We start from the raw sequence: 25576 nt of genomic DNA, 5'->3' as shown, positions 1-25576 counted from the left end.
CCCGGAAGCGGTGGGAACGCCATCTACGTCCACAGTCCTCATCCTATGGAAGAAGGCTTGTGTCGTCCCTGGCTAGCAAGCCTATTCTTCCCGGATCTGATTACCAACCCATGCTTTCTCGGGAACCATTCACCGCGCTTCGTTCGATCACGCCAGAGGCAGGGCATGCAGAACCATCCCTCCAAAGCGCGACATGCCGCACCAAAGATGGGTTTATCGGCCAGTCAAGGAACCGGATCGGGGCGAGCTACCCACAACGCCTGAAGCTAAGTCAAGGGTAGCCCCGAATGGAGGGGACAGCAATTAAGGTGAGTTTGGGAAGGTCACCTCGCTTCAGCGCAGGGTCCTCGGTCTCTCTACAATAACTTACGTAGTCCATTTTTGTTTTCTTCCTCTTGTACTCGACCGCGCGCTTCGGACAAAATCCCATAATCCCCCGAGCTGCGAATCCTGAACGTCATGGAGTTTTCTCACAACCTTGATCTTGACGCCTGCTGCTCCCCGCGACTCAATTTTAGGTGATTCAAGCCCAGCTTCGGTACTTTTCAAACGCAGAAGTGTCCATCACTTTTCGGACCCAGGAACTCGAAGCAAGAGCTTATCGCACAAATCTGGTCCACGGCGGATACCCAGTCTACATTGATCGATAACGATAACGAGGTTGACGATTTGCTCATTGAGCGACGACACAGATCTTTGCGCCCATACACGAAGTGCAATTAGTAGTGGTAGTCACCGCTCACGAAGAGGACATTATCTTATCAATATGGGTGATCAACGTCATCACTTGGAACACCGGCCGGTGCAAAACAGCGCGGTCTTTGTGCTCGGCGCAAATCACTGCGACTCAATTCCACCTCCCTCGCCTCCTTCACCACCAGTCTCACCCCCAGAAGATGGCTTTTTGGAAGAATTGGAAGAACTCAGCCTCGGATCGCCCGACGACCTTCCCGAGAGCGATGACAGCTCCGCCAAAATCCAGGACAGACTTCATGCCGCAACACACGTTCTCAAGACAGAAGCCGCAGCACTGAGGTCAGTCGCCAACTTATATGAGACAGACCCCGTTGCTCGGGACGGCTTCAACAGAACAGTGGCGGCCATCACACGGCACAAGGGTGAAAAGGGAAAGCTCATCATTACCGGCGTCGGAAAGTCCGGTCACATTGCGAACAAGTTGGTTGCGACATTCAACAGCCTTTCACTCACATCCGTGTTTCTGAACCCGATTGATGCGCTTCACGGCGACTTGGGCATTATCCAGAAACACGATATTCTTCTCTTCATCACATTCTCCGGAAAGACCTCCGAACTTTTCAGCCTATTACCACACTTGGACAAGCCGTCATCATTAGTCATCCTCACCGGACATACGAGACCTGACACGTGCGAGCTTATCAAACTCCGACCGGATACGATCCTTCTCCCAGCACCAGTCCACGAAAGTGAGACATCGTCATTTGGTGTCTCGGCTCCGACAACGTCTACAACGGTCGCCTTGGCCGTCGGCGACGCGCTTGCCATTGCCGCCGCGCAGGAGCTGCACCCGAGCGTTGCACAGGTGTTTTCCAAGAACCATCCGGGTGGTGCGATTGGGGCCGCGTTCCGGAAACCTCAGACAATTCTGGACTTGTCCATTCCCTGGGTGGACATTGATGACTCGGAACACCTTTGCGTGGACAGCAGCGTCGGCGCAGACCTCTTCCGGGCTGCTTACGACTCGCCGTCAGGCTGGGTTCGGGTCGGCGACGCTGTAGCATCGCCGAGTCGCATTAGGAAGTTGGCAACGGTGGACTTCACACGGTCTCTGAGAGACATTCCGCATCTGTTGGTACCGAGGGCAGAGATGCTCTCCATCTCTTCTGGGACAACGATACGTCGTGCCGTAGACTTCGTGAGAAGCATGCAAGGCGCCGCGGATGACGGCGAGTATGTTTGTAATTCGGACTCTCTTCTGGCTGTTTTGGACCATGGCGACATGGTTGGCGTTTTGGAAGCTGGCAAGCTTTTGGAATGGAAAGACTGAGGGGGGCGCATTTGGATTTCTCTGTAGGCATCTTGTGTGCCCGTTCGGGGTCACATTGTTCGGATCGGGTACGAATCTTTTCATCGTTTCACACCTGCTCATGCTGGCGATACGCGGACGGAGCGTTCATTTAATCGGAGATCATCTGGGAGAATCATGTCTAGCCTCTTGAATTTGGCTTTACGACACTGTCTTTAGACGCTGGGAAACTGGATCAGGGCCAAAATTGAGTCCGCTGAGTGGCATGGCGACTATGCCCAACCTTTTGCGTTCCCGAAGCTTTCTCTTGTGACTATCAAACTACGCTCATTCAGTTGATGCTGCCTCTGTGGATTGATGCCCAACTACCTGCAGCCTCATTACGAAACAGAGTTATCAGGTACTTTGCGAAGATGAGCTGAGGTGAGCTACAGACAACATCCCTCCTACGAGCTCAGCGCGTCATCGAAGCTGTCTAGCCCAAGCCTAGCCCAAGTTCTCCCTTCGGAGTGTACTCCGCAGTACTACGTACAAAGTGGAAAGTCGGGGAACGCCCACTCTGAACGACTATGTGATGTGTGGAAAAAAAACTCTATTTAGAAGTGGTCCCCAGCCTCCCTTCGATGATGCCCAGCCAGGTCAATGCATCCACCTTTGGGCTTTCGAGTTTTCGAAAGCTTGCCCGAGACTCCATCATTACAGTGCGTGGAGAGCATTGTTATTCTGGGCGGCAATGGCAACGAGCAGAAAGAAACTATCGTTACTATTGAACGGAGCTGGGGACTTGGAAGTACTTCATGGATCCCAAGATCGGAATGGAATTGATGTCAAAGGGAGCTAAATGGGGGCTCGGGGATTGCCTAATTGTTGTTTGCGGAGTGCCTGGGTGTGAGCGGCCCTCCACGCCCCCTTCACCCTTCCCGCTCCGCATCGGACTCGACTGAGGAATGCGGGAGGCCCGCGTTGGGCTTCGGCTTCGGGTGCGATGAGCCGTGATCGGGCAGAGGTGAGGGTGCTAAGAGCCTCCCTGTGCCCGTAGAGGAGAGACCCGGAACGTCGGCTGCCAGCTGCAGTAATAGAGGAGGACCCTGCTCCTCTAATAGCGAAGTTGCCGTCTCAACAGAAACCTCGAGTCATATCTTCAATCTGATCAAATAGGGGTTTATGGAGAGAAGCAAACTAGATCAAGGCAAGGGGCAGACTTTCAATCAAGTATCATCTAAACCTTCTGGTGGAACTGGTGGTGATGATGGCTTCAAAACCCGTTAACGCACCACACATTTTCCACAGCAACGATGCGTGCAGCGGGGGAAAAAGTCACTAGCTCAGGTCGGTTGCTATGGAAAGTGAGACGAGACTTGGTAGCTGCACCAGAAGCTTTTCCCCCAAAAGCAGAAGAGGAAAAAAAAAAAAGGAAGAAGACCAGACGAACTACATTAGCGGCTTTCTATTGTTCCCAAGAGAAGCAAAGAAAAAAGGGCACTAAAACACGGACACTGTGCAACGTCAAGCAGCGCCCTTTGTTTCCTCTATTTGAAAGGCTAGTAGAACCCTAAGTGACGGACTTTGCCCACTGACCGTTGGCCCGAGGACAGCGGACGAAACCAAACGTCTGGGAGCTAGAAACGAAACATGGCTGAATTTCTTATGTGGCGGCTCTGAGAGATAGTCTGAGGTTCTTGGGGCTGAGACAGACTTACGTGTTATGCATGTCTACTTACCTGGTAGTACAATTGAATTATGCCTCGTTGTATGAGGATGGATTTTGAGGGCTTTTGAGGCTCATCGTCATACTACATGCCATTGCGTGGACGGACGAGCGTCTAGAACGTCTTGGCTAGCAATTGCGGAGAGTCGTAATGATGTACGCAATCCCACGATCCCTCACGGAGGATTATGTAAGTATATACGATGCAGCGTCTGTCAGTCTCCAGAACGTCTTGGATGTGGAGGAGTGATATGCCGACGGGGAGTTCTTGAAGAACATGATGCATCTGGGCGCCTAGGGTGAGGTGATCATCCTACCGGACCCCACTGTGAAGGGTGATCTTTTCAATTTGACGAGATCGCGAATTCATCCTTATGTGTTTAAAGCTTAAAAGATGAGTGACGGGCCGATCAATCCGCTGTGGTTCTTGTGAATTCTCGTGCTTCTATTTTGGTCCCGCGGGGGAAGGACGGGTAGTCGTCAGCGTTCAGCTCTTGGCGTAAAGGCCTTTGGAGCCGTAGAGCCAGAGATGATGTCGTGAACGCGGAAGTTGAACCTTTGTGATTGGTAGTTTCGGGCTTTTCTGGGGAATGCTTCACGTTGACGGGCCTGCTTGTTTCGCCTTTGATCCCATTGTGAATCTCTCATTGGGGCGGCGTTTTGGCGAGTTGGGGCCCATTGAGCGCGTCAGCCAGTGAGGCTCAGTCCGGGATGATGTGCATGTACCCTGCTTGCAGGTGCGGGCCATGGCTAAAGCTGGAGAGGGCCTGTATGGGAGGTCCGCAGCAGAAGTTCTCGCGTACGGATAGAGTACTCTTGGAGCCGAAGACGCGGATTGAGTTTCGTTCAACTCCGCGGATAGGGACGAAGATGTCGAATTCGAAGAAATTTGGAAATTCGAGGGCGAACGCACTGGTAAGGTGATCAGCGGTGGCAATCATAGCTCAGAAACGTCAGACTTGTAGGTATAGCTGCCTCAGTCGAGACACCAACCACCTGTTCACTTGGAGAACCATCTGATAGCCTGCAAGCGGTGCAGTGACAGCGCAGAGTTATGCAACGGTCTCAATCTCATGTTTCAACTTTTTGACCACGTCGTCTGCATCGGTCTGTGGTCTCTTTGCTGTACTTCGTACGCGTTTTTCCCGTACTGTGCCCACGGGCGATGGAGCGAGTCACGGCTTTGGGCCCAATCCTCGATATTCCGTGAGAAGTAGAGTAATCCGAGTGGCACAGTTGGAGAGTGCCATATTGGCTTCTCCTCTTTCTCACTTTAAACCCCTCCCCTGCCGCCAGCGGAGCAGACACGGGAAGCAATTGATGGGAACTCGGGTAGCATCTTCGACATGGCTTGTCGTCAAGCGAGGCGAGACGGCCGGCGGTAAAGACGATGAAATGACGGCAAGATGAGAAAAAAGGTTTGGGAGGGGCGCCTTTTCGGAATCTCGAATCCTTGCTCTTCAGCTCGCGTACCCCTGTGCTACGGCACATGAACCCTGTAGCGGTCGAGGACAACCTCTTGATGCCCTGGGGTTCCTGGTATTGAAAGCCCTGCCAATCTTGGAGATGAGGGCGCAAGAGAAAAGACAAGGCCTGGACGTCTATAGACATAGCCAGCCTCCCGGATTTCTCGTAGAGTGATACGGCCCAAGATGGAGTGCCGAATCAAGAGTGGCATGATTTGTTGGTTCTGCATTCATCTGCATTCGTCTGGGGGAGGTATCTGTACCGAGCATGTAGACTGCCAGGCACCAGCCAAATGTCACTCGGTGCTGCCACCCCGCTTGACTTGACATGTTGAACCCCGAAAAAAACGATGACGGTCTCCTTGGCCCGTCGTCTCACATCGGGTCCCGGCAAGGCCGCTTCTGGTGTTTGTTTGGTTCATGGTGCCTGGATTTCGAGCTCCGGATTCCTAGAGGACTTCGGTACCTGAGAAGGTGGGAAAAAACCTGTCATGGTAAGAAACAGTTGCAAGCGGTTGCAGCATTTGGTGGCATCTGCCCCAGCCCGACCAGCCACAACATATTCCCCAATTCAGGTTTGCGGTGGAGTGCAGGTGGGGACTGTGTCGCCCCTCATTCGCCCAGCCACCACACGCGCGGCCCTGGGACGGCCCCTGCACGCACAGTGCGGTCCACCTCTGAATTCTGGCCGATGGGAGTGCCTTGGCGCAGTCGAGTTACCCAGCCTGATACGCCTGGCAGACGCTTCAATGACTGTTGATACGGAACCTTTGATGTGAGCATCTTGACGGATGGATACCTTACATCAGGTTAAGCCCAGCCGAACTGGCCAAACGCAGGGCGCACATAGTAAAACTTTGGAGGGCTGAGGTTGGACGGTTAACATCCCAGCAGTCAGAAAACGGGAAGGTTAGCAGCTCATACCTGGGAAACTCGACAGGTCCAGGGCTGTAAGAGGTGTCTACCCAAGGTCCTGGGCTAAGCCTAGGAAAGTGTAGGTTCCAACAAGGTAGCTTCGCTAAGACATTGTGAGGCGAGATACCTTGGCTCGACAACTCAGCCCCACTTTCCCTCCAATTAGCATGGTCTTTTGCAAGTTCCATGTCGCCCGCCGCCAAAAACAATCCTGGAGCGACATCATTCATCACCCGCCAACGTTGCACCGCACCTGCTCAGCTCCGGCCGTGTCGCTCCCACCACCACCACCACACTCTCGGTGTCTTTTCATCTCACACACTCTCTCACGCTTCCACCTCTTTTCTCCTCCTCCACCTCATCCGCTGCCGCTGTCATTCATTCCTCGGCTGAAGCGTTGATTCACGTTTGACTACGTCCTCGCTTTCCTTTCCTTCTCATTGTTCGTCGTCATCAAGATCTTGATCTTTTGTTTATCGACTTGCTACCGGTGCGCTCCACCGTCACATCTGCTTTCCTCGACATCGAATGTTTTGATACCCGTCTTCAAAGGCTCCTCAACCCACATGTAAATAGCTTCTATCAGAAGAGCTATTCTTTCTCGCTTCTGGGGCTCATCAGCAGCCCTGGTTTATTGCCTTTCTCTCGACTTCACATCATCACAGCGGATTTGAACTTGTAAACAAACCACTTATTACAACAGCGCAGCAAACAGCAACCGCCAAAACACCGCAGCGATGGCGGCACCCAAATCCAAAGTCCACCCCCTCAATGGGATGCACACGGCCGGAATCTTCGCCGACCCTACCGTTGACGGCCCCTTGATTGGAACCTTAGTCGCTATTGTCGACCGCGCAAAGAACCTGCCCAACCGCAAAACCATTGGAAAGCAAGATCCCTACTGCGCCGCCCGCCTCGGCAAGGAAGCAAAGCGGACCACGACAGATATTCGCGGAGGCCAAACGCCCAGATGGTAACCATTTTTGCCTCTTCTCCACCAAGTCGTTCTCTCTACAATTGACAACTTGCTAACCCTGACTTCTCAGGGACCAAGAGCTTCGTTTCGCCGTACACGACTCACCAGATTACTACCAGCTCAAGGTATCCGTATTTCACGACGACAAGAAAACGGATCTCATCGGAGAGACATGGATCGACCTCAAGGACATCATCGTACCGGGTGGAGGCCAGAACGACATCTGGCGCAACCTGGCGTTCAAGGGCAAATACGCTGGCGAGGTCCGCATGGAGATCACGTACTATGACCAGCGACCGAAACCCGAGAAGCCAGTTGCGAAGCCTAAGCCAGTTGAGGCAGAGCCGACCGAGAACTACGGCGGTACCATTCCCCGAAAGCAGATTAAGCGAAGACCGTTGCCATCTGATCCCTTCACGGGTGAAGCACCCGCCGGCCCAGCCCCGGATCTGGCGCCAACCCCGCCTCGAACCGGAGGTCCCAGGGGGCCCAAAGAAATGAACATTCCTACGCCAACAGGTTCAGAGATCAGTCTTTCCGGGTCCCGACCAATGCCCAAGGGCCCCAAACAGCAACAGCCCGCTCAGATACCTACGCAATCGCCGTTGCAAGCCATCGAGTACAACACCAGCCCCGCTCCAGATGCTTGGTCTAGCCAACAAGACTTGCACGCGCACTCCCCCCAAGCTGCCTTGCCACCTTTGGAAACTACACCGCAGCACACGCCGAGACAGGACCGATACGACAGCCCCAGCTCCCACCATGACGAGAGGGACTACAGCCCGAGATACTCATCCCAGGAAATTGTCAACCAAGCTCACTACCGTCAGGGCTCCGAGCCACCGCGTGATATGCTCTATCTGGAAGACCAGCGCCATGCTTCGCCTGCAGAGGACGATCGACCACCACCTCCACCCGCTCACAGAAGTCGGCACAACAGCGGAAACTCACAAGACATGGTCGTGAGGGGTGCTTATGACACTCCCCCCAAACCAGCTAATGCCATGAGGCAAGATGTACTCAGAAACGAGGCTCATCGTGCGTCCGTTTCTACGGCAGCCTACCCTGGACGCCCCACATACCGTGGCTTCGATTCAGCACCTGCGGTCACAAATGCGCTGCCAGCTCCTGAAGAGCATCGTCAAGACTCGGCGCCGCCGAGACATCACTCGTACGATGCCCACGCAGAGTATAGGTCTATGCAGCCGACAGTCGAAGATGTGCCGGAATCGCCCAACACAGCCGCGAGCAATGCTCAGAGAAGGATTTCTCGCGCACCCCAGTACGATGAGCCAAGTTACCGCCAAGAGCAAATCCAGCCGCCACCGCAGCAGCAGCAGCATCATCATCAGTCGACCGAGATGACTCGGCGCCGAAACTCCCATACACCACAGTATGACGAAATGGGATACGACCAGGGATACGACCAGGGATACGACCAGGTTCCCAGTCCGGCACCGTTGAATATCAGCGGAAGGGGAAGTGCCAGCTCAACTCGTCAACGTGGCCACTCACCGCAGCCTAGCTATGGCCGAGGGGATGATATGGGTCAAGGCGGACGTTACAGTACCTCCCCACGACCTGAGTTCCAGCCGAGAGGTGACGAGTTGGTATTCGCAGGGAGAGGCGCCGTTTCTCCTGGTCATTATAGTACATCGCCACAACCAGATTACCAGCAAGATTACCAGCCCAGGGGCGACGAGCTGGTCCTCGCTGGCAGGGGCAATGTTTCTCCTGGCCACTACAGTACTTCACCGCAGCCGTACCGGGGCGATGAGATGGTTCGTCATCAACAAGCCTCCCCTATTGCCTCTCGTGACTTCGCTCCAAGTCCCATGGACGGAGCATCCTACCACTCGCACTCACGGAGCCAGAATCAGTATACCTCGCAGAGGTCTGAGCTGGGTGGAACGCAGATCACGGCTCACGGCATGCCCGCTGTGCCAGCTTCTTTGGTCCCAGGCGTCGATCACAGCGTCTCGCAGGAGATCTCGGAACGCATCTATGAGGAGAGACGTCAACAACGGCGCTATACTGATCAGAGCATGACTACCCCAACTCGTGGAAGACATCACAGTGAGCCACTCGGTTACGACGGAAGCTACTCGAACCAGTCCTATGTTCCACCAGGATACAACCACCGCTCCTCTGTGGCGTACGGTGCTCCTCAGTCTGACATGAACCGTGGACGGGGTGTTTCGCCCAATCCGATGAGAGGTCGGGGTGCGTCCCCTAACCCGATGATGGCAAGAGGCGCATCACCAAACCCGCACGGCACTAGGAGAGGTGTATCGCCCAATCCAATGAACATGACGATGGATAGAAGAGGAGCTTCGCCTCAGCCGCCCCCGCAGCACATGAGGTCGCGGGGAGCCTCACCTAACCCGCATCATACCATTAAGCGGAAATCTGTTAGTCCCGCGCCGCCTCCGTCTGACCATCGGAGGCTCTCTGGCATCCCTTTCGGGCCGGATTCGTACGATGCTCTCAACCCATCGCTGTCGGCTACCAGTAGCAACGTTTCACGACCGGACCCCGATGAGAAGATCATTACTCACGATGGACGTGAGATCGACCCTTCAGACCACTTGCCTATGGACACATGGGCGCCGGAACCCGAGCCTAAGGGGCCCAAAACCCCAGCTACGGCTTCTGTCCGCTCACGAGCGTCACCAGCTGCTACTCAGGCAATGCCCCCGACTGGCCGTCGGCAATTGCGTATTGCAGGTCGGCCTCAGTCTCAAGCATCGCCGGTCACATACGGTTCAGATCCTTACCACGTCCCGGGCACACCGCCGAGCGGAGGTCGGAACCGCTTGCAAAAGAAGACGCAGCGCATGTCTGCTATGCCTACAACATCACCGGCGGGTTCCAGTCCCCTAGCCCCTATCTCGTCGCACAACTACCAAGATCATGGCAGCGACTTTACGCCACCGCGTCTCCCCAGGGCAAGCACGTGGGACTACCCCAGCGAGAACCATGCACCACAGTACGGCAGCTCTCCTGGAGGCGGATATGGCGGCGCGCCCCCAATCCCAGCGAAGGTCCCCTTGCCTATCATGAGCGGCGCGAATGGCGATAACGAGTGGGCTTTGATGCAGGAAATGAGCCGCATCGACATTGGCGCCGGGCGCTCCAGGCGTCATCGTCACTACTAGGCGAAGTTGATACGGCGTATGAATGACTGGGTGATGTTTATACGGAGTCCATGTAATTGTACTATATAATGGTAACGGGTCACGCTTTGAGTGTTGAATGGTTTCTTTTGAATGAACTGGAAACACGGTTTGGGCTACGGGGTCGGGTATGATGGGTTGGTAATGCTGTAGACAGCCGGAATTCCATTTCTTCATATTCATGATTTGCCGCCTCCGTAATTGATTTGTGATGACTTGAGGTAGAAGCTCGGATGCACAGCATCACCTTGAACAGCTCATGCCCAAGTCCGGAGAGGTTACGGGATGGGGCAAGTCAACATCAATCCCCGATCTAAAAACGAGTATCGAGACTGGTATCTTATTTGGTTTGGGGTTTCAAATGGTAGTTTTGGTGACAACGATGTTTGGGGAAGGCCGATCCGTGTCTGTCTCGGGAAATGGTGCCCACGTCGTCTAGTCTTGCCATCCACTTCGGCTTCACCTTCTCACCTCAGGAGAAATCTCACGCCACGACTTGCGTTCATGCTCGAGTGGATTAACTCCATTCGACGCCCTTCGATTGACGAGGTCAACGGGATCCCACCGCCAACGAAATGTTGCAGCCATAAAAAGCTCCTACACCTAACCCCTCATTTTCTCCGGATCACCATTTCTCGCCGACTTACACCACCACCTACTCTTGACGACTGAGGCTGGCCTTTACTCCACAACGCGCTCGCGACTGACAGGCTTCATGTCGAAATGGGTTCAAAGACACCCGAAGACCATATTCCAGGAGGCAATGGTAATGAATCCAAAATGCTGTCTTTGTTTAACTGGCCTTCATGACCAAGTGGTAGCATGCTAATTGATGTCGTTCAGGCGGGCCCACTTCGTCCGGCATTTCTTCCGGCGGGGAGCCGCGCGGCGTGCACCTCTCCCGTGACGGGGACGGCAGTCTCGGCGACGGGGGCGATGACGACGGCGACGATGGCGACGAAGATGAAGTTGTCGCTGGCACCGGATCGCTGAACAATGCAGCAGACAACGACGATGGCAACGATGATAATGGACCCAAGAAGAAGAAACGAAAGCCCAGAAAGAAGAAGAAGAAGGCTTCTGCCGCGGCGACTGCTACGAAGCAATCTGACCCTCCGAGGGTGCCGCTGAGCGACCTCTTCACTTCGGGCTCGTACCCGGCCGGTGAGGCGCAGGCTTACACCAAAGCCCGGGATGCGGCTGCGGCTACGGGTGCGGACTCGGATATGAACACCGCGCGCACGACGGCTGCGGAGTTACGGTACCAGTCCCGCCCGCACCTCGAGGACCCGAGCCTCCTGAACGACTACCGTAAAGCCGCTGAGGTTCATCGGCAGGTCCGGCAGTGGGTTCAGGATACGGTGAAGCCCGGTAAGCAGACTCTGCTCGAGATCGCTACGGGGATCGAGGGCGGGGTGAGGAGTTTGCTGGGGAACCAGGGGTTGGAGGTGGGTGATGCGTTGAAGGCTGGGATGGGGTTCCCTACGGGGCTTTGTCTTAACCATGAGGTTGCGCATTATACGCCCAACCCGGGGCAGAAGGATGTGGTGTTGAAGTATGAGGACGTGATGAAGGTTGATTTCGGGGTGCATGTGAACGGGTGGATTGTGGATAGTGCGTTTACGATGAGTTTTGATCCGGCGTGGGATAGTTTGTTGGCTGGGGTTAGGGATGCTACGGAGAGTGGGATCAAGGTCAGTCTTCCTCTTCACGATATCCCACTTGCGATCTTGTTGGGAACGGAAGGAGGCGTATGCTGATGTGTATGTGTCACAGACTGCCGGAATCGACGTCCGCATCTGCGACGTCAGCGCCGCGATCCAGGAGACGATGGAGAGCTACGAGGTTGAGGTCGGCGGCAAGATGTACCCCGTCAAGCCGGTGCGCAACATCTGCGCGCATGATATCGCGCGGTACCAGATCCATGCGGGCAGGTCGATTCCGTTTATCAAGAACAATGATCAGACCAAGATGGAGGAGGGGGAGATCTTTGCGATTGAGACGTTTGGAACGACGGGGCGTGGGAAATTGTATGATGATGTGAGTTTCTCCCCCTCCCTGAAGATCGTTGGCTGCGTGACTACTTTGGCGTCATACTTTTGGCGTTGGGAGTCTGTGGAAGGAGACTTACAACGATGATTAGGTCGGTATCTATGGATACAAGTTGGATTATGACGCTCCTGCTCAAGTCAAGTTGCCCTTCCCATCTGCGAATCGTCTGTACAAGACGATCAAAGAGCAATTCGGAAGTATTGTCTTCTGCCGCAGATATCTTGACCGTCTCGGCCTAGATCGGTACTTGGCTGGTGTAAGTCTCTGTCGTATCTCGTGGCACTCATATTGTTTATTGACATGTTTTCTTTCGCAGCTCAAATCCCTGGAATCTCACGGCATCCTTGAGTCGTACGCACCTCTTGCGGATATCAAGGGCTCTCAGTCTGCGCAGTTTGAGCATGTGAGTTACGATTTCTCGGCGCGAGGCTTCGAAGAAGAGTGATTGGAGAGACTAACAGAAGTAGACCATCCTACTCCGCGAAAACAACAAGGAAATCATCAGTCGAGGAAGGGACTATTGATAAGGGACACAAGAACCAGAATGTGATTTTGAGAAGGGCTTTTTGATGTTATTTTTGGTGAGAAAATAAGGGCGACTTCTCAACACGTCGTAGTACATCAGGATGACGCGGACTCAACGCTCCATCATCCGAAGAAAGGCGATTCGTTACTGCCATGGAGAGCCTTAACGCTTCTATGTGCTCTTGTGGGCGTTCAACACTCCTTTGCAACCTTTTGTTTCGTTCAGTTGTATTCAGAGCTCTGCGTCTTCAGCACCAGACCCCTTTGAGATGTCTAAGATACATGTACTCTCACTTTCCCTCCTTCCTCAATTTTGAACACTACCGTGTATGCAATGTAGCCTTTCTCCGCCTTTCTCACAGTGGCGACAGTGTTGATAAGAGGTATGATATTCTCTAATGAATCATGAAAGAGGGGACGAATAGTAAATTCTTTTGTGTTACCTTTCACACTATGTTGAAGAAGTAGGTCGGCAATCATCGCCCTCGAACTGATTCGCAGCCCGTCGAGGGCTTCAAATCCTGGTGCACACACGCTTTTCAGCAGGCTGGCCCCGTTATCATTCCCACCGTTTGCAGATGCTCCACTCTGAAGCAGTAGTTTCACCAGACGATGTCGTCCGTGGTAACATGCACTTTGCAAAGCTTCTTGAAGAACATTCTGTGGTATGTTGACTCGCTGGTCTTGACGGGGGTTGAAATGCTTGAGAAGCTCCTCGGCCGCATCAAAGCAGTTGTGCTCAAGTGTTGCCAAGACGCTCTGGTAGACTGTGTCTGCACCGATATCGTCTAGAGGCAGCAACTTGATGATCTTGACATGGTTCCCGCAAGATGCAGTATAGAAGGGGTGGCATCTGTAGTCGACTTTGATGAAACTTAACGCTTCATGGTGAATGAGCAGTTTGACGACATGTTCATGTCCATTTGCAGCTGCGAGGCTCAATGCACTCATTCCGTGGGCGTCAGTGACATCAATCTTCGCACCTCTTTCAATCAGTGCCTGGGCAATTGCGAGGTGCCCTTCTCTAGAAACTGGGACAAGAACATTGCTGAAATATGCAACTGTGTCCGTATCAGATATCTTGCCGAATAGCATGAGGCTGATCTGGCGGATGATTCTCCCCGATTTCTTCAACACTTCCATCGCCCTTTCACCAACTTCGACACCTTTGCGACAAAGCACATCGATCACGGTTTCCCAATGATCAGCCAGGATTTCGGCACCAGTGGAAGACAAACTTGCGACTTCTCCTTCATTGAACATAATTTCCACGATATCTTCATGGAAGTTCGAAGCAGCAGCCCAGAGAGCGGTTTTATATGACCCACTAGTCTGTGCATTGGTATCTGCTCCCTTTTTGATGAGAAGTCGTACAGTGGCCTTGTGACCCCGGCTTGAGGCGGCCACAAGAGCTGTACCAAACTTCCCGCCTTGTGCGTTCAAGTCTGCTCCCTTTTCAATGAGAATTCTGGCGAGACCATCATGGCCATTGTATGAGGCGGCCTGAAGAGCGGCCCCATAAACACCTCCCTGCGCATTGCAGTCCGCTCCTCTTTCAAGGAGGATTGCCACAATACCTCGATGACCTTTCAATGCAGCGGCTTGAAGAGGGGTGGCAAGGTATCCACCCTGCATATTAGGATCGGCTCCCTTATCAATTAGGATTTCCACAATATCTTCGTGACCGCTGAGTGAGGCGGCTTGAAGAGCGGTGCCGGTTTGTCCCCCCTTTGCATGCAGGTTTGCTCCTCTGCCGAGGAGCATTACCACAACCTCCGTATGACCATTCGAGGCAGCGACTTGAAGAGCTGTGACATAATTTCCACTTTTGGCGTTAATGAGCTCTGGGTTTGCCTTCAGAATCTCCTCCACAGCAAACACTAGACCTTCGAATACACAGAAGTAGAACAAACGAAGGGGACCTCCAATCTCTTCTTGAAACAGCCGCTTGCAACACGTTTGCATCCATACACTCTTACTTGTGTCTGGTAGTCTGTCAGCCTCTGTCATGCGCTGGCATTCGCGGCCGTAGAGGTAGTCTTCGAGGCAAAGATCGGGGTTCAATTTTTGTTCCTGTCGATATGAGCGTTCGTATCTCACTTCATGAATATGATCAACATCAAATTCGCAAAGCTGAAAATAAATTCCGCAACATTCCTTACGACCAAGTAATTCTCGTACAAGATGAGAAATGGTGTCGGAATCCGCTCGAGCAGCATATCGAGCCCAGTACTGCGCAGCATACGGCGCTAATGGGTACGAAGATCCAAACTCCGCTGGTAGAAGACTATAATCAATGCTCAATAAGTATGCAAGGCATACTCTCGCCATTACTGATTTAGCGATGCGTTCCTCAAAGGCACGAGGGAACTTTGTCTCCATGCGGTCTGAGAGGAGATATTCTTTTACCGAGAAATGCGCGAGCTGAAGAGTCTGCACTGTCTTCCCCGTGGATCCAACAGTTCTAGTGACAGACACGACCAGGCTAGGGCAGTAGATTGAAAAATCGTCTTTGTCTGGCCTTAATGCGGGATTGAATCTCGGATTGTGTTTTTTTGCTTCAGGAGATACTGCGATGATGTCGACGGCTTCCTCCAGACGTAGGGGGTCTTCCGAATGGAGCAAAAATTGTAAGATTCTCCATGCTTTCTGTTGATGTACAGCAGGAATTCTATCCAGTATTCTCGCATAAGTCTCATCTAAGGTCGTCGGCAGCGAGTTCAAGGATGATCGGAGCTCCTCGTCATTCAAGCAGTGCCGAAGTTCAAAAAGTTGACATGATACCCAGCGAAACCTAGAGCATTGATCAGTCTAGTAAAACCAAACATGACACATTTCTGCTTACATTCCGTCGGCTTTTTCGCTCAGGTATTTTTCGACCTGTTCCCGAGAAGACTTGTTGTTTCGCCATTCTGGCAGGTCGCCCCATGTCCTGAGTGTCGATCGGATAAATGCTCGTATGTCTTTGTTGACTGACTTGTTCCGCAGAGGAATCTGCATGTCCTTGGGAATGATATCTTTCAAAACACGACGAATGTCTTCTTCTTGGCGACTTGTGACCAAAATATGATACTTCGCCCCTTCAGATTGCAGGAGAGTTTTGATCCATTGTAGCAGCCCTTTATTTTTAAGCGCTTGGCCTTGTTGGCATTCGCCAAGTAAATCCCGTTCATCAAGCGCATCAAGAACAATCCAGACTTCGCCGGCTACCTCAAGCATGGCATTAAACCATGAACACAGAGAATCATTGTCCGGCTGTGCTGAACTGGCTCCTCTGGATTCGAAGACCGAGTCGAGATATTCTTGAGCAGCCTTGCTCTGGCAATGAAGTTGTTCTATGAGAGATCGGATTGCACCGTCCAGCAACTGCTTCTCAGTGTTTGTGAAGGTGAAATAGAAATAAAGGCAGATGCTCGTGCTGTTTCGTAGATCTCTGACGATCGTCGAGCTTAGGATCGTCTTGCCACATCCTAGGCCGCCATACAGCCATAGGGATGACCCGGAATTTGTCTTCCAGTCCAGATACTCCTTCGTGTCAAGAAACCACTGGCCCGTGCCATCATGATGTAAATTGGATGCCTTGTTGTGATCGATCGATGGGTCTGGTGCAGAAAGCCATGAATGAATTTTGCCGGAACGATTGCCAGCGGTCAACTGCTCGACTTTCCGATGTGTCTCCTTTGTGGTTGCCTCGATCTGAGAGACTAAATTGCACATGAGAAACAATGAAGCCTATCGGTAGGTGCTGCCTACTGACCTTTTCCCATAATCTCTCCTATTTTCCTGGTTTGTTCCACATTCATGCCCTCCATTACTAACAGTAGCTCTTTGGCATACGCAGCGGCAACAATCGCTGCATAGTTTTGCCACTTATCGTTCTTGTGGCTGTCTGCGTAGTCACAAATTCCTCTGATCACGAGAAAGGGAAAGTCATTCATCAGACCGGCCGCCTCCATCTCAAAACAAAGACACCCTGTCCCTAGTTGTTGTAGGATTTGGTCTCGGGAAATGCTATCTTTGACAACCGAGTTTCCGGAAGCAATGATGCCATAGTGGATCTCAGGATTGGCGTCGGGTCGATCATCTCTTTTGAGTTCATCTTCAGGATTGCAGTATACGCAAGTTTCAGTCTTGGTAATGTTTTGAGGTCTTCCTCCTCCGAGCTGCCCATTTTGGACCAATTCAGCACCGGTTCTGTCGTTTGTAGACCTCCGTGGAGAAAGAAGAAGAAACACGATCATGCTACAAATCCAGACTGTTAAAAGGTGAAGATAATGGTAAGAAAGCTGAGCGAAGCCCATTGGGGCTTTCGAATGTACGGGGCTCTGCACTTTTCCAGCTGGCACATGTTTCGATGACGCTGCGAATAGTCGATCGTTCTGAGCTCCTTGATGAATGAATGCCGCGTCTTTACCGCGCGGTTCGGCCAGCCGTGGAAAGAGCTTGAGCGCATCAGCTAAGATCTTCGGCAACTGGTTGCCATTCAGTCGCTGATCAGCTTTCAACTTTGCTAACCCTTTGAGCAAGACTGCTGGTGGAGGAGCAAGCGAACCAACTCGCTGGAATTCGCCGTTTCCCTTCAACTTCCCCAAATCATACTGTATGACTCCCGAAGACCCATCGGTGGGCCGACTAACCACAACGTCGCCGAGGCGGATGTCAATACCGTTTTCTATCCTAGGGATACCGGCACCGATGCCGACCATGAGACCGAATCGAATCTGCGGAAGCGAGAGGATCATGCTGTTCGCAGTCGTTGCTGCAGACACAAGACCATAGCTTCCTTCGGCTAATGAAGCGATGATGACATTGTGAGCACCGATCCGGCCCCAAGAGTAGCTGTTCGTATCTCGTTGATTTTGAATGAAGTTTTCTGGTTGTTGGTGTCTTTCGTCGAGCATAGCAAGTGCGGCTGTGAGTTCTTTGTCCAGAGCAGCGATCCATCCGATATTATAGGCCTGAAAATCAGGCAGTCGTCTCTGATCTGACATGATTTCTTCGTTGAGGGACGCGCAGGTCCCACGTAGCAGTAAGGGACTCCTCGACTTTTACAGTCAACTCGAGTTGTTCGTGAGTGGTTTAGAATAGTCTGTGAAGCGGCATTGTCTGAGAAAAACGTGATTGCAGACAGATCAAAACCCCTGGTGGTCGTAGCCGCCAGCCTGATCACTCACTGTACAACACGTAAGCACATAGCTGAGATGATTGGCCTGTCAGCAATGACCTGCACAATGCGATGTGCATTCTGAACCAGTGAGGGAAGACAGCGAGGGGTGCAAGAGATACCCATGTTGAAACCAGCTTAGCTAGCTATCTCGTGGCTGTCTCTTGCATGCGAGTCGTGGTAACGGTTGTACTATACTTCACATCAATTTTCCGCGAATGACAAATGCAATTTCTTTCAAAGTGTTCAATGAATATCAAGATGCAGGGAGAAGCGTTTCCTGGAAGAGCATACTAGTAGCACTATCGATTACTTAATATGCGCCGGAAGATATCCCAAAGGGCGTCTGCTCCATGGCTAGATGTCTTTAGTCTTCTAAGCTTAAACAGCAGACATTTTGGGGCGGCCGTAAACCTTCAAGCGCTACGCTGATGTGTCTCGTGCTCGAAAGTCATCGTATTTTAGTCACAGTGAATAAAGTTCCATTCTCACTTAGCAAGAGCGTCAAACAATGTAACCAAACCTATCAAAAGAGCTCCAGCCGTGACGATGTAGCTGCCCACAGTCGCCCCAGTCTGAACGCTTGTCTGCACATCTGCCTCATACTTCAGAACCGCAACAATGGGCCAAGCCACGACTGTGGCAATGCTGACGATAGTCGGCAGCAGAACGACTACCGAAATCAGGGTGGTATCCCATCCAACCACGAACCTCAATCCCTTGAGCGAGTCTGCTTGTACTAGATCCCGGTAAACAGAAGCGCGTCGCAGCTCTCGTATGTCCCTACGAGGATCATGACCAGCCGGTACACTGGTCGGAGTCTCATTCTCTACCAATCTCAAGATTCGCTGGGGGACGTCGAAGCCGGACACTAGTGGTCCCTTGTAAATATCGTCTGTGATCTGCATGGCATGTTAGTGAGTTAGCTAGGAAACTCCGTCGGCCGCATCATTTGCTGTGTAGACTTGTTCAATAAATGGACATTTCACTTACCTCTACGATCTCGAATCTAATTAGCGCCTTCGGGAGCAGAACCTGGGAGAATCCGCCCTCGATCCTGTACAAACGATAGAAGAAGGAGAGGTGTTTCCACATCTGAAGGTCATCCATGCCAGGTTCGTCTGGACCTGGAAGCGGAATACGAACGCAATCGGACCGTCCGATGAAGACGGGAATGAAGTGCCCAGGGTACTTCAGTTTCCAAGCTTCATGATAGTTTTGGGAGAAACGTCGTCGGCGGATGGCGAACAGGCAGTAGATGAACCAGAAGTATGACCAGATTGAAGGCCAGAATAAAGATACCTTCGACACGAAGACTAGACAACTTATGGCCTTTTTAAATAAATGAGCTAGTATCTAAGAAGTAGATTGACCGGAACATGGATCCAGACGGGGGCAGAGCTTACGTAGTAATGGCCGACACTAGAAAGCAACGATCCGATTGTGAATGTGCCGCTTCCTAGCCCAAGGGTCCTAAAGATGAAAGCAATGATCTGGACTAATAGAACGGAAGTGATGACGAGACTGGGACTGGACCAGACAGAGTAGAAGATAAAAGAATAGACGACAATCGAGTTGCAGAATATAAGACAGGCCATGAGACGCCAGCTACCAAGAAGTATGGGGAAGTATGGTGCCGGTACAGGCTGGGTTACTTCGTCGACGATGAACGCATTGACGGTGAAGCCGTGAGGTCGCGTGGGATGCAATCGTCGGTACCAACGAACAAGACGAATGAGGAACGCATTTCTCCTGGCTAAACGATCAACAAGGCTCTCGATATCCATAGCAGAAAGGTCGTCAAGTTGTGCTTGAGCAAGTTTATGTTATCTGGCTGAGATGAATGATTGAAGCAGGACGAAAAATACGAGGCTGCGATACCGATCACTTCAGCATCTCTTGCCATATGACCATGAGGTCATGGCCGCTCAATGCAGGGTCGTGGCAGGGATAGCATGGTTGGTAAAGATCACTCGAGCTGGAGCTGAAGATGGTGGCTGACATGGTCTAGTGATCACCCAATAGGATATGGTTGACGAAGCCGGCTTCTTTTCTGCCCGGTCTAGATGTGAGCTGCAACGAATGAGATCCTTTTCAGACATATTTAAGGTCGAGAAGCTGAAAGACCATACATGAGATGGTCGTTCAAGTGTTAGTTCTCGTACTGGCCGGCACAGGCAGGTAGACTTCTCCCAGAGGTTCGGCCTGTAATCGCGATACATGAGATACGGAATGCGATGCTGCTCATGAACGACAAGTCTGAATTTGTTCGCTAAAATGTAATCTTGGTACCAGTATGTTTCGCCGCCGTACCCGTCAACCGCGCAACCATGAGATCGTCCTGCGCCTTGAGCTCGCCCGCCGGCTTCTCCGTCTTCGGGGGCCGGGGTGCCCTCGGCTTCCTCTCCTCGGTCGCCTCCTCCGCGCCCTCGCCGCCCTCCTCGCCGTCCCGCCTGGACTTCTGCTCCTGCCTCTTGGGCGCGTCCTTGCCGAACCGCTTCTTGTACCTCGTCTGGTCGTCCTCGGCGAGCTCAATCTTGAGCATGCGACCGAGCAGCTTGTTGACCCACCATTTTCTCAGCTTGAACTTCTTCTCCTCTGTCTTCTTGTCCTCCTCGCCTTCCGCCATCTCGTCATCGCCGTCCTTATCTTTGGAGGCGACGAAGTCGTCCTCCGTCTCGATCTCCTCCTTGATCTTGACGAAGCCCTTGACGGCCCAGCCGGTGGCCTCGGGCTCGCGGAACTTAACCCAGCCGTAGCCCTTGCACTTGCCCGTGTCCTCAAAGGTAGCGACCTTGACCCAGTCGATCTGCCCGCACTTTTCAAAGTGCTGCCACACGTCGTCGTCGGTCGTCTTGAAGCTCAGGTTGCCAATGAAGATTTTGCTGCTCTTGGGCACCTCCTCCTTGGCCGCGGCCGCACCGGCGGCGCCACCGGCGGCAGCGGTCTCCTCTTCCTTCTTCGGCCGGCCCTCGAACGACTTGGAATCCTTGATGAGGAGCTTACGACGGCTCAGCTCGGCCTCGGTAAGCGCAATGGCCGCGACCTTGGGCGCGACATCGTTGAAGTCGACGTAGGCGAAACCCTTGTTGGAGGGCTTGTCCTTGCCGACCTGCTTCGTCGTGGGCATATGTAATCTCGTGATGGACTCCTTGGTGATCATCTCGCCAGAGTTGTCAATGAGCCACTGGCGCAGCTCGTCGGGGGTGACGAAGAAGGGCAGGTTGCCGATCCACACGCCGTGCTCGGAGCGGGCGGCGGCCTTGGCCTGCTCCTTTTCCTCCTTCTTCTTGGCTTCCCTCTCATCGTCGCTGTCGAGCTTGACGGGGAGCTTCTTGCCCTTCTTCAGGGCACGCTTGGCGCGCTTGGATGGGGGTTCGGGGGCCTCGAGGTCGACTTCAATCTCCTCGACGGCAGCGGTGGATTTGCGCTTCTTGGACGACTCGGGGGATTGTGACGGCGCAACTTCGACTTCAGCTTCGGCCTCGGGTTCGGCCTTGGCCTTGGTCTTCTTGGACCGCTTCTCTGGGTCGGTGGTAGCCATCGTGAATGTTGTGTGAGCTATGCGATCTCAAAAGACTGATTGCGCTCCAATAACGACACAGGGTAGTTCGAGATGTTACCAGAAACCACCGTGAGAATCTCGCATTGAGACCCTTAGTCGGCTTGGGCCCAGAAGTTTTTTTTTTTTTTTTTTGTTCCTGGACCACAATCGATAAGCCGATAAGAGAACATGGGCGGAACCTGGTGGGTCTCGACCGCTCCACCCCGCCGCCGAGGCCTGCTCACCGAGGCTGACCTTGACGGGTCAAGGTCAGACGGATGTACCCAGACATGTAGCGGTACTTGGTGGCAGCTTGGGCTGCAGATAGCTGATTCTACCTAGCGGTCGAGTAGGTTGGCACTTTGCCCGAAAACTCGCGCCCTGCATTTTTGGCAGGACTTTGAGTCCTATACGTGTGACTAAGAAGCGGATACGTAATTATGATGCAGAAGGGGAAAAGAAGAAGAAGCGGTGACTGAGACTTTTTCTCTCGGGCCTCAGATCTGTGTCTCTGTCTTTCTGGGTCTCTGTTTTTGCTCTCCCTTTGATTATGCGTATGGATGTGTTTGTAAGTCATCATTTCTCGTCCGGGTCGGTTTGTCTTGTTTTGATTCAGAAGAGAGCATTGCGGCTCAATGTAACCCGGCGCAAATGAGGAATAGAGTGCCACCTAAGGACTTGTCGTCAAGGACAATGAGGGGCATCCACTTTGTGGCCGGGGAGTTCCAGGTTCTCTGCCATCAAGGGACGCTGAAGAAGGTTAGAGGGGTTGGAAGGGGTTCATGGATGATGATGCGAATGGGGCCACCCGCGACCCGCTTACTTTACTTTACCTAAAGTGCTTTTTTGCTTGGATATCCGTAGAGAGTTGAGATGAGCATCCATTGGCTTGTCGACGCCGCCGAAGTCTGTCTGACAAGCCATATTCAATCATTACCGAAGGTTATTGTGCTTTGACAGTTCGCAGCCACTTGAGATATTACCCTAGAATAAGGTACTCTACTTCCGGTGAGTGTGCGAGGTATCAAAGTCAGCTGAAAAGGAGGCTGAAGAGAAGAGAGAGTGGAGAGTTGTACCGGTGACTTGTGACTAGTAAGCCAAGGTACCTGGTCTTCAGAGTGAGACTCCCGACTCAAGAGGGAGAGAGGGAGAGGGAAAAAAAAATAGTCAGAGACAGCCCCCCACCAGTAGTAGAGGCGCCAACGCCGCCGGATTGGCGCCCTCCATCATCCACTCACGTGCGGGCGATTCCTGACGAATGAGATCCGCCAGTCGCCCAGACGAAACCGCCCAGTGGCCGCCATCCCGCTGCCCCCCTGTCACAACAACTCGCAGAGTGCAGGAGTGACAACCAATGCCGCCTCGGTAAGGTGTGGTCGTGTGCCTTCTCAAGGTACCGTAAGTATCTGTACATTCTTACAATTGGTGGATGGTGCCTGCTGTTTCGGCATAGGGCATCCATCGGGCCCTTGACCGCTTCTGTTTAATTTCACAGGCGGCTTGCAGCAGCTCGACCCAGCGGCGCCGCACCCTCTTTCTCGAGGTACTGTAGGTTCCTCTCTCTACTTACTAGTAGTACGCGGACATCTGCAAGCTACTATGAATGCAGTCCAATCCCTAGCACATCTCTGGATCTATATTCGTACCCAAACCCTTTTCGAGCATTCCTCTCTACTCGGGCAGCCTGTAGGCCTGCAACTCGGCACAGAGAGTGGGTTAGGTGGGCATCCCATCCAGCCAACGCACGTTGCTTAGCTGGGTCTAGGTGGTTCCAGCGATCCAGTGACCCAGTTGCAGGCTTGCAGCAACAAATCCCACGCCGCCATCTGAGCAAGGTCCAGCAGGCCCAAGCCTACCAGGTTAGTCCCCAGCAGCTTAGTACCACTGTAAAGAAGGCGCGAGGTGCGGTACAGGCACTGAAAGAGGAAAAGGTCCTTTTTTCCCTTTTCTCCAGTCCCCTTCGCTTCCTCAGGTGTGCAGCGGGTGCTATCCCTCGCCCCGTTCGCCTCAATCGTCCTTCTTCTCCTTTGCCCAAATCCTTCTGCCAACTGCTCTTCTTTCCCCTCACATTCACCCTCTTCACAAAAAGCCCACAACAATCAATCCAAACAAGAAGCCGTCCTCCCGTCTTCTTCCCGACACTTACCGCCCGACCGACTCATCTTCAATCAAAGCAACTCGAGCATCTGGTCGCACCTAGATTGTTGTCGTCGTCGCCGTCGTCCTTTTTGGTCGCAACCGTCGTCGTCAGCCAGAGTCAAAAAGCAGGAAACCTCCCGCCCGACTCCGACTCCCCGATCTTTCGAATTCAATCACAACATGAATGTGTTGTTGTCACCACAACCGCCTCTCTTCCAACATCCCCACGACCCCAACCGTATTTCTCCCTCTCGTTCTTGTGAGTATTTCCCTCGTCGCTGTGTTCCCTCCCTGGGCTGGCGTAGCATGGGGCGAAAGACAAATCTCGATTTTGTTTCGCAACCGCTACCCGACGACTCGTGCATCCTGACGCTAATCCTTAACAGTGAGCCCATTTCACAACATGGCCACCAGCCGCAAGCGCAAGGCTGACGAGGAAGGCGATGAGATGTCCCTCTCTCCCCGAAGCTCCCCGTCCACCTCATCAAGACAACTTCAGCGCCCGTCGAAAAAGGTTCGCTCGAATGAACTGGTCGGCCGCCCACTCACCCTCCCCCGACTCCTGGAGACTCTGGACCCGACCGCATTGCGAACCGTTCTCGAGCGAATCTGCGAGCGTCACCCTGACATCGGCCAGGAGGTTGTTAGCAGTGCCCCTCGCCCGACAGTCGCCGCTGCACACGGCGTTTTGCAAGAGTACCAGGACAAGGTGAAGGCCGCCATTCCATACGGAGAAACTAGTGCCGACTACACCTACTACCGGGTTAAGGCCCCCTTGACGGCTCTTATCGATGCACTACTTGACTTCACCCCGCAATATCTCCCTCCCAACGAGAACCAGGCCACCGTCTCGCTGCAATATCTGGACGGAGCCACTAAGATTATCCACGCCCTTCCGGACTGGGAGCCGCAACAATATCGACACCACAAGGAAAGCGCATATGACGAGATTGCAAAGGCCTGGGCCCTGGTCATCAACGAGGCTGCTAAGCGCGGGGGCGGTCTGAGTCTGCACACTGGAGGATGGGACCAGACCCTGGCGAAACACCACGAGATCTCGGGCGGACGCATGGGCACGGCAATGAATGCTATGGCGGCGAGCGTCAGCTGGATGGCGAACGGGGGCTCCAATGGTCAACAGCCCGGAAACCAATCCTCGGATCCGAACTCAATCCTCAACCAGCTCATGTCTGGCACATATGGCGCACCTGTGCGTGTCGGACCTTGGTAGAAATCTGAGACTGGAACGACGAAAGAACAAAATCATCCGAACGTCAAATAATAAGCATCGCCGCGACATCGGCCACGGTCGGCGGCACCCACTGAACATATCACGACGACTATAACGACGGCTTACTTCCTTCTTTACTTCATTCAGCATGGGACGGCAACGGGCATAGACTTTTGGGTTCCACGGACACATTTTCTGTCAGGACCACGAGGGGTTGGGCGGCGTTTTGTCACTTTTCGTTGATTTGATGATATCCCTTTCCTGACGCTAGTTGCGAGTCTTCTCGTGGTTGAGAGTTGGGGTCTTTCTATCCCCCATCCTCTTCCTGCGGTTGACGAGGAAATCGAGTCACGCGCTTTGCATGTAGGTAGTTAGTTTTGGTTTTCTTAGGTTTCAGGGACAGCATCTTGGGGACAGCAAGCAATCGATGATCCCGCCCGCTTGGGAGAGTTCAGTCCACTCATGGCTTATAATTATCACCCTTGACGGAGACGCTGTGTGGGTTGATTGAGGACGAGTGTGAGAGAGAGGCATCTCGTTATGAGAAGAAACGAGTTCACACTTGAGTCGTGCAGAGCAGATAACGGTTTCACAGCAGTTGGCTACCTCATGTGTTAGTGTAGCATGAAATTAAGGTATTAGCACGTTGTATCCATGCAAGCGTACGTGTCCCAC

At 52.9% G+C, this 25576-nt stretch overlaps 7 protein-coding genes across 7 annotated transcripts; 4 read left to right on the top strand and 3 right to left on the bottom strand.

Annotated features, from left to right (window-relative positions):
- Positions 1 to 766: 766 nt before the first annotated feature.
- CTAM01_01053 (SIS domain-containing protein) lies at positions 767 to 2026 on the top strand (the record flags this gene model as incomplete). Its single annotated transcript, XM_060517097.1, has 1 exon — positions 767 to 2026. One exon carries the CDS (start codon positions 767 to 769, stop codon positions 2024 to 2026), a length of 1260 nt encoding a protein of 419 aa, XP_060388559.1.
- Positions 2027 to 6831: 4805 nt separating this feature from the next.
- On the top strand, positions 6832 to 10228 carry CTAM01_01052 (uncharacterized protein; the record flags this gene model as incomplete). Its single annotated transcript, XM_060517096.1, has 2 exons — positions 6832 to 7067; positions 7141 to 10228. 2 exons carry the CDS (start codon positions 6832 to 6834, stop codon positions 10226 to 10228), a joined length of 3324 nt encoding a protein of 1107 aa, XP_060388558.1.
- A 741-nt stretch (positions 10229 to 10969) lies between these two features.
- Positions 10970 to 12822, top strand: CTAM01_01051 (methionine aminopeptidase; the record flags this gene model as incomplete). The annotated part of the gene is made up of 6 exons (XM_060517095.1): positions 10970 to 11012; positions 11090 to 11940; positions 12023 to 12286; positions 12390 to 12554; positions 12615 to 12701; positions 12766 to 12822. 6 exons carry the CDS (start codon positions 10970 to 10972, stop codon positions 12820 to 12822), a joined length of 1467 nt encoding a protein of 488 aa, XP_060388557.1.
- Positions 12823 to 13096: 274 nt separating this feature from the next.
- Positions 13097 to 17814, bottom strand: CTAM01_01050 (pfs domain-containing protein; the record flags this gene model as incomplete). Its single annotated transcript, XM_060517094.1, has 4 exons — positions 13097 to 14896; positions 15005 to 15617; positions 15669 to 16527; positions 16581 to 17814. The coding sequence occupies 4 exons, from the start codon at positions 17812 to 17814 to the stop codon at positions 13097 to 13099; spliced, it is 4506 nt and encodes a 1501-aa protein (XP_060388556.1).
- Positions 17815 to 18475: 661 nt separating this feature from the next.
- CTAM01_01049 (uncharacterized protein) lies at positions 18476 to 19097 on the bottom strand (the record flags this gene model as incomplete). The annotated part of the gene is made up of 2 exons (XM_060517093.1): positions 18476 to 18889; positions 18981 to 19097. The coding sequence occupies 2 exons, from the start codon at positions 19095 to 19097 to the stop codon at positions 18476 to 18478; spliced, it is 531 nt and encodes a 176-aa protein (XP_060388555.1).
- A 1162-nt stretch (positions 19098 to 20259) lies between these two features.
- On the bottom strand, positions 20260 to 21531 carry CTAM01_01048 (RNA recognition domain-containing protein; the record flags this gene model as incomplete). The annotated part of the gene is made up of 1 exon (XM_060517092.1): positions 20260 to 21531. One exon carries the CDS (start codon positions 21529 to 21531, stop codon positions 20260 to 20262), a length of 1272 nt encoding a protein of 423 aa, XP_060388554.1.
- Positions 21532 to 23850: 2319 nt separating this feature from the next.
- Positions 23851 to 24901, top strand: CTAM01_01047 (uncharacterized protein; the record flags this gene model as incomplete). The annotated part of the gene is made up of 2 exons (XM_060517091.1): positions 23851 to 23929; positions 24057 to 24901. 2 exons carry the CDS (start codon positions 23851 to 23853, stop codon positions 24899 to 24901), a joined length of 924 nt encoding a protein of 307 aa, XP_060388553.1.
- Between the last annotated feature and the right edge of the window lie 675 nt (positions 24902 to 25576).

This window comes from Colletotrichum tamarilloi (assembly GCF_030869305.1).
Source record: "Colletotrichum tamarilloi strain Tom-12 chromosome Unknown Scaffold_2.1, whole genome shotgun sequence".
Taxonomy (NCBI): Eukaryota; Fungi; Ascomycota; class Sordariomycetes; order Glomerellales; family Glomerellaceae; genus Colletotrichum; species Colletotrichum tamarilloi.
This window is presented reverse-complemented; position numbering and strand designations above follow the sequence as displayed.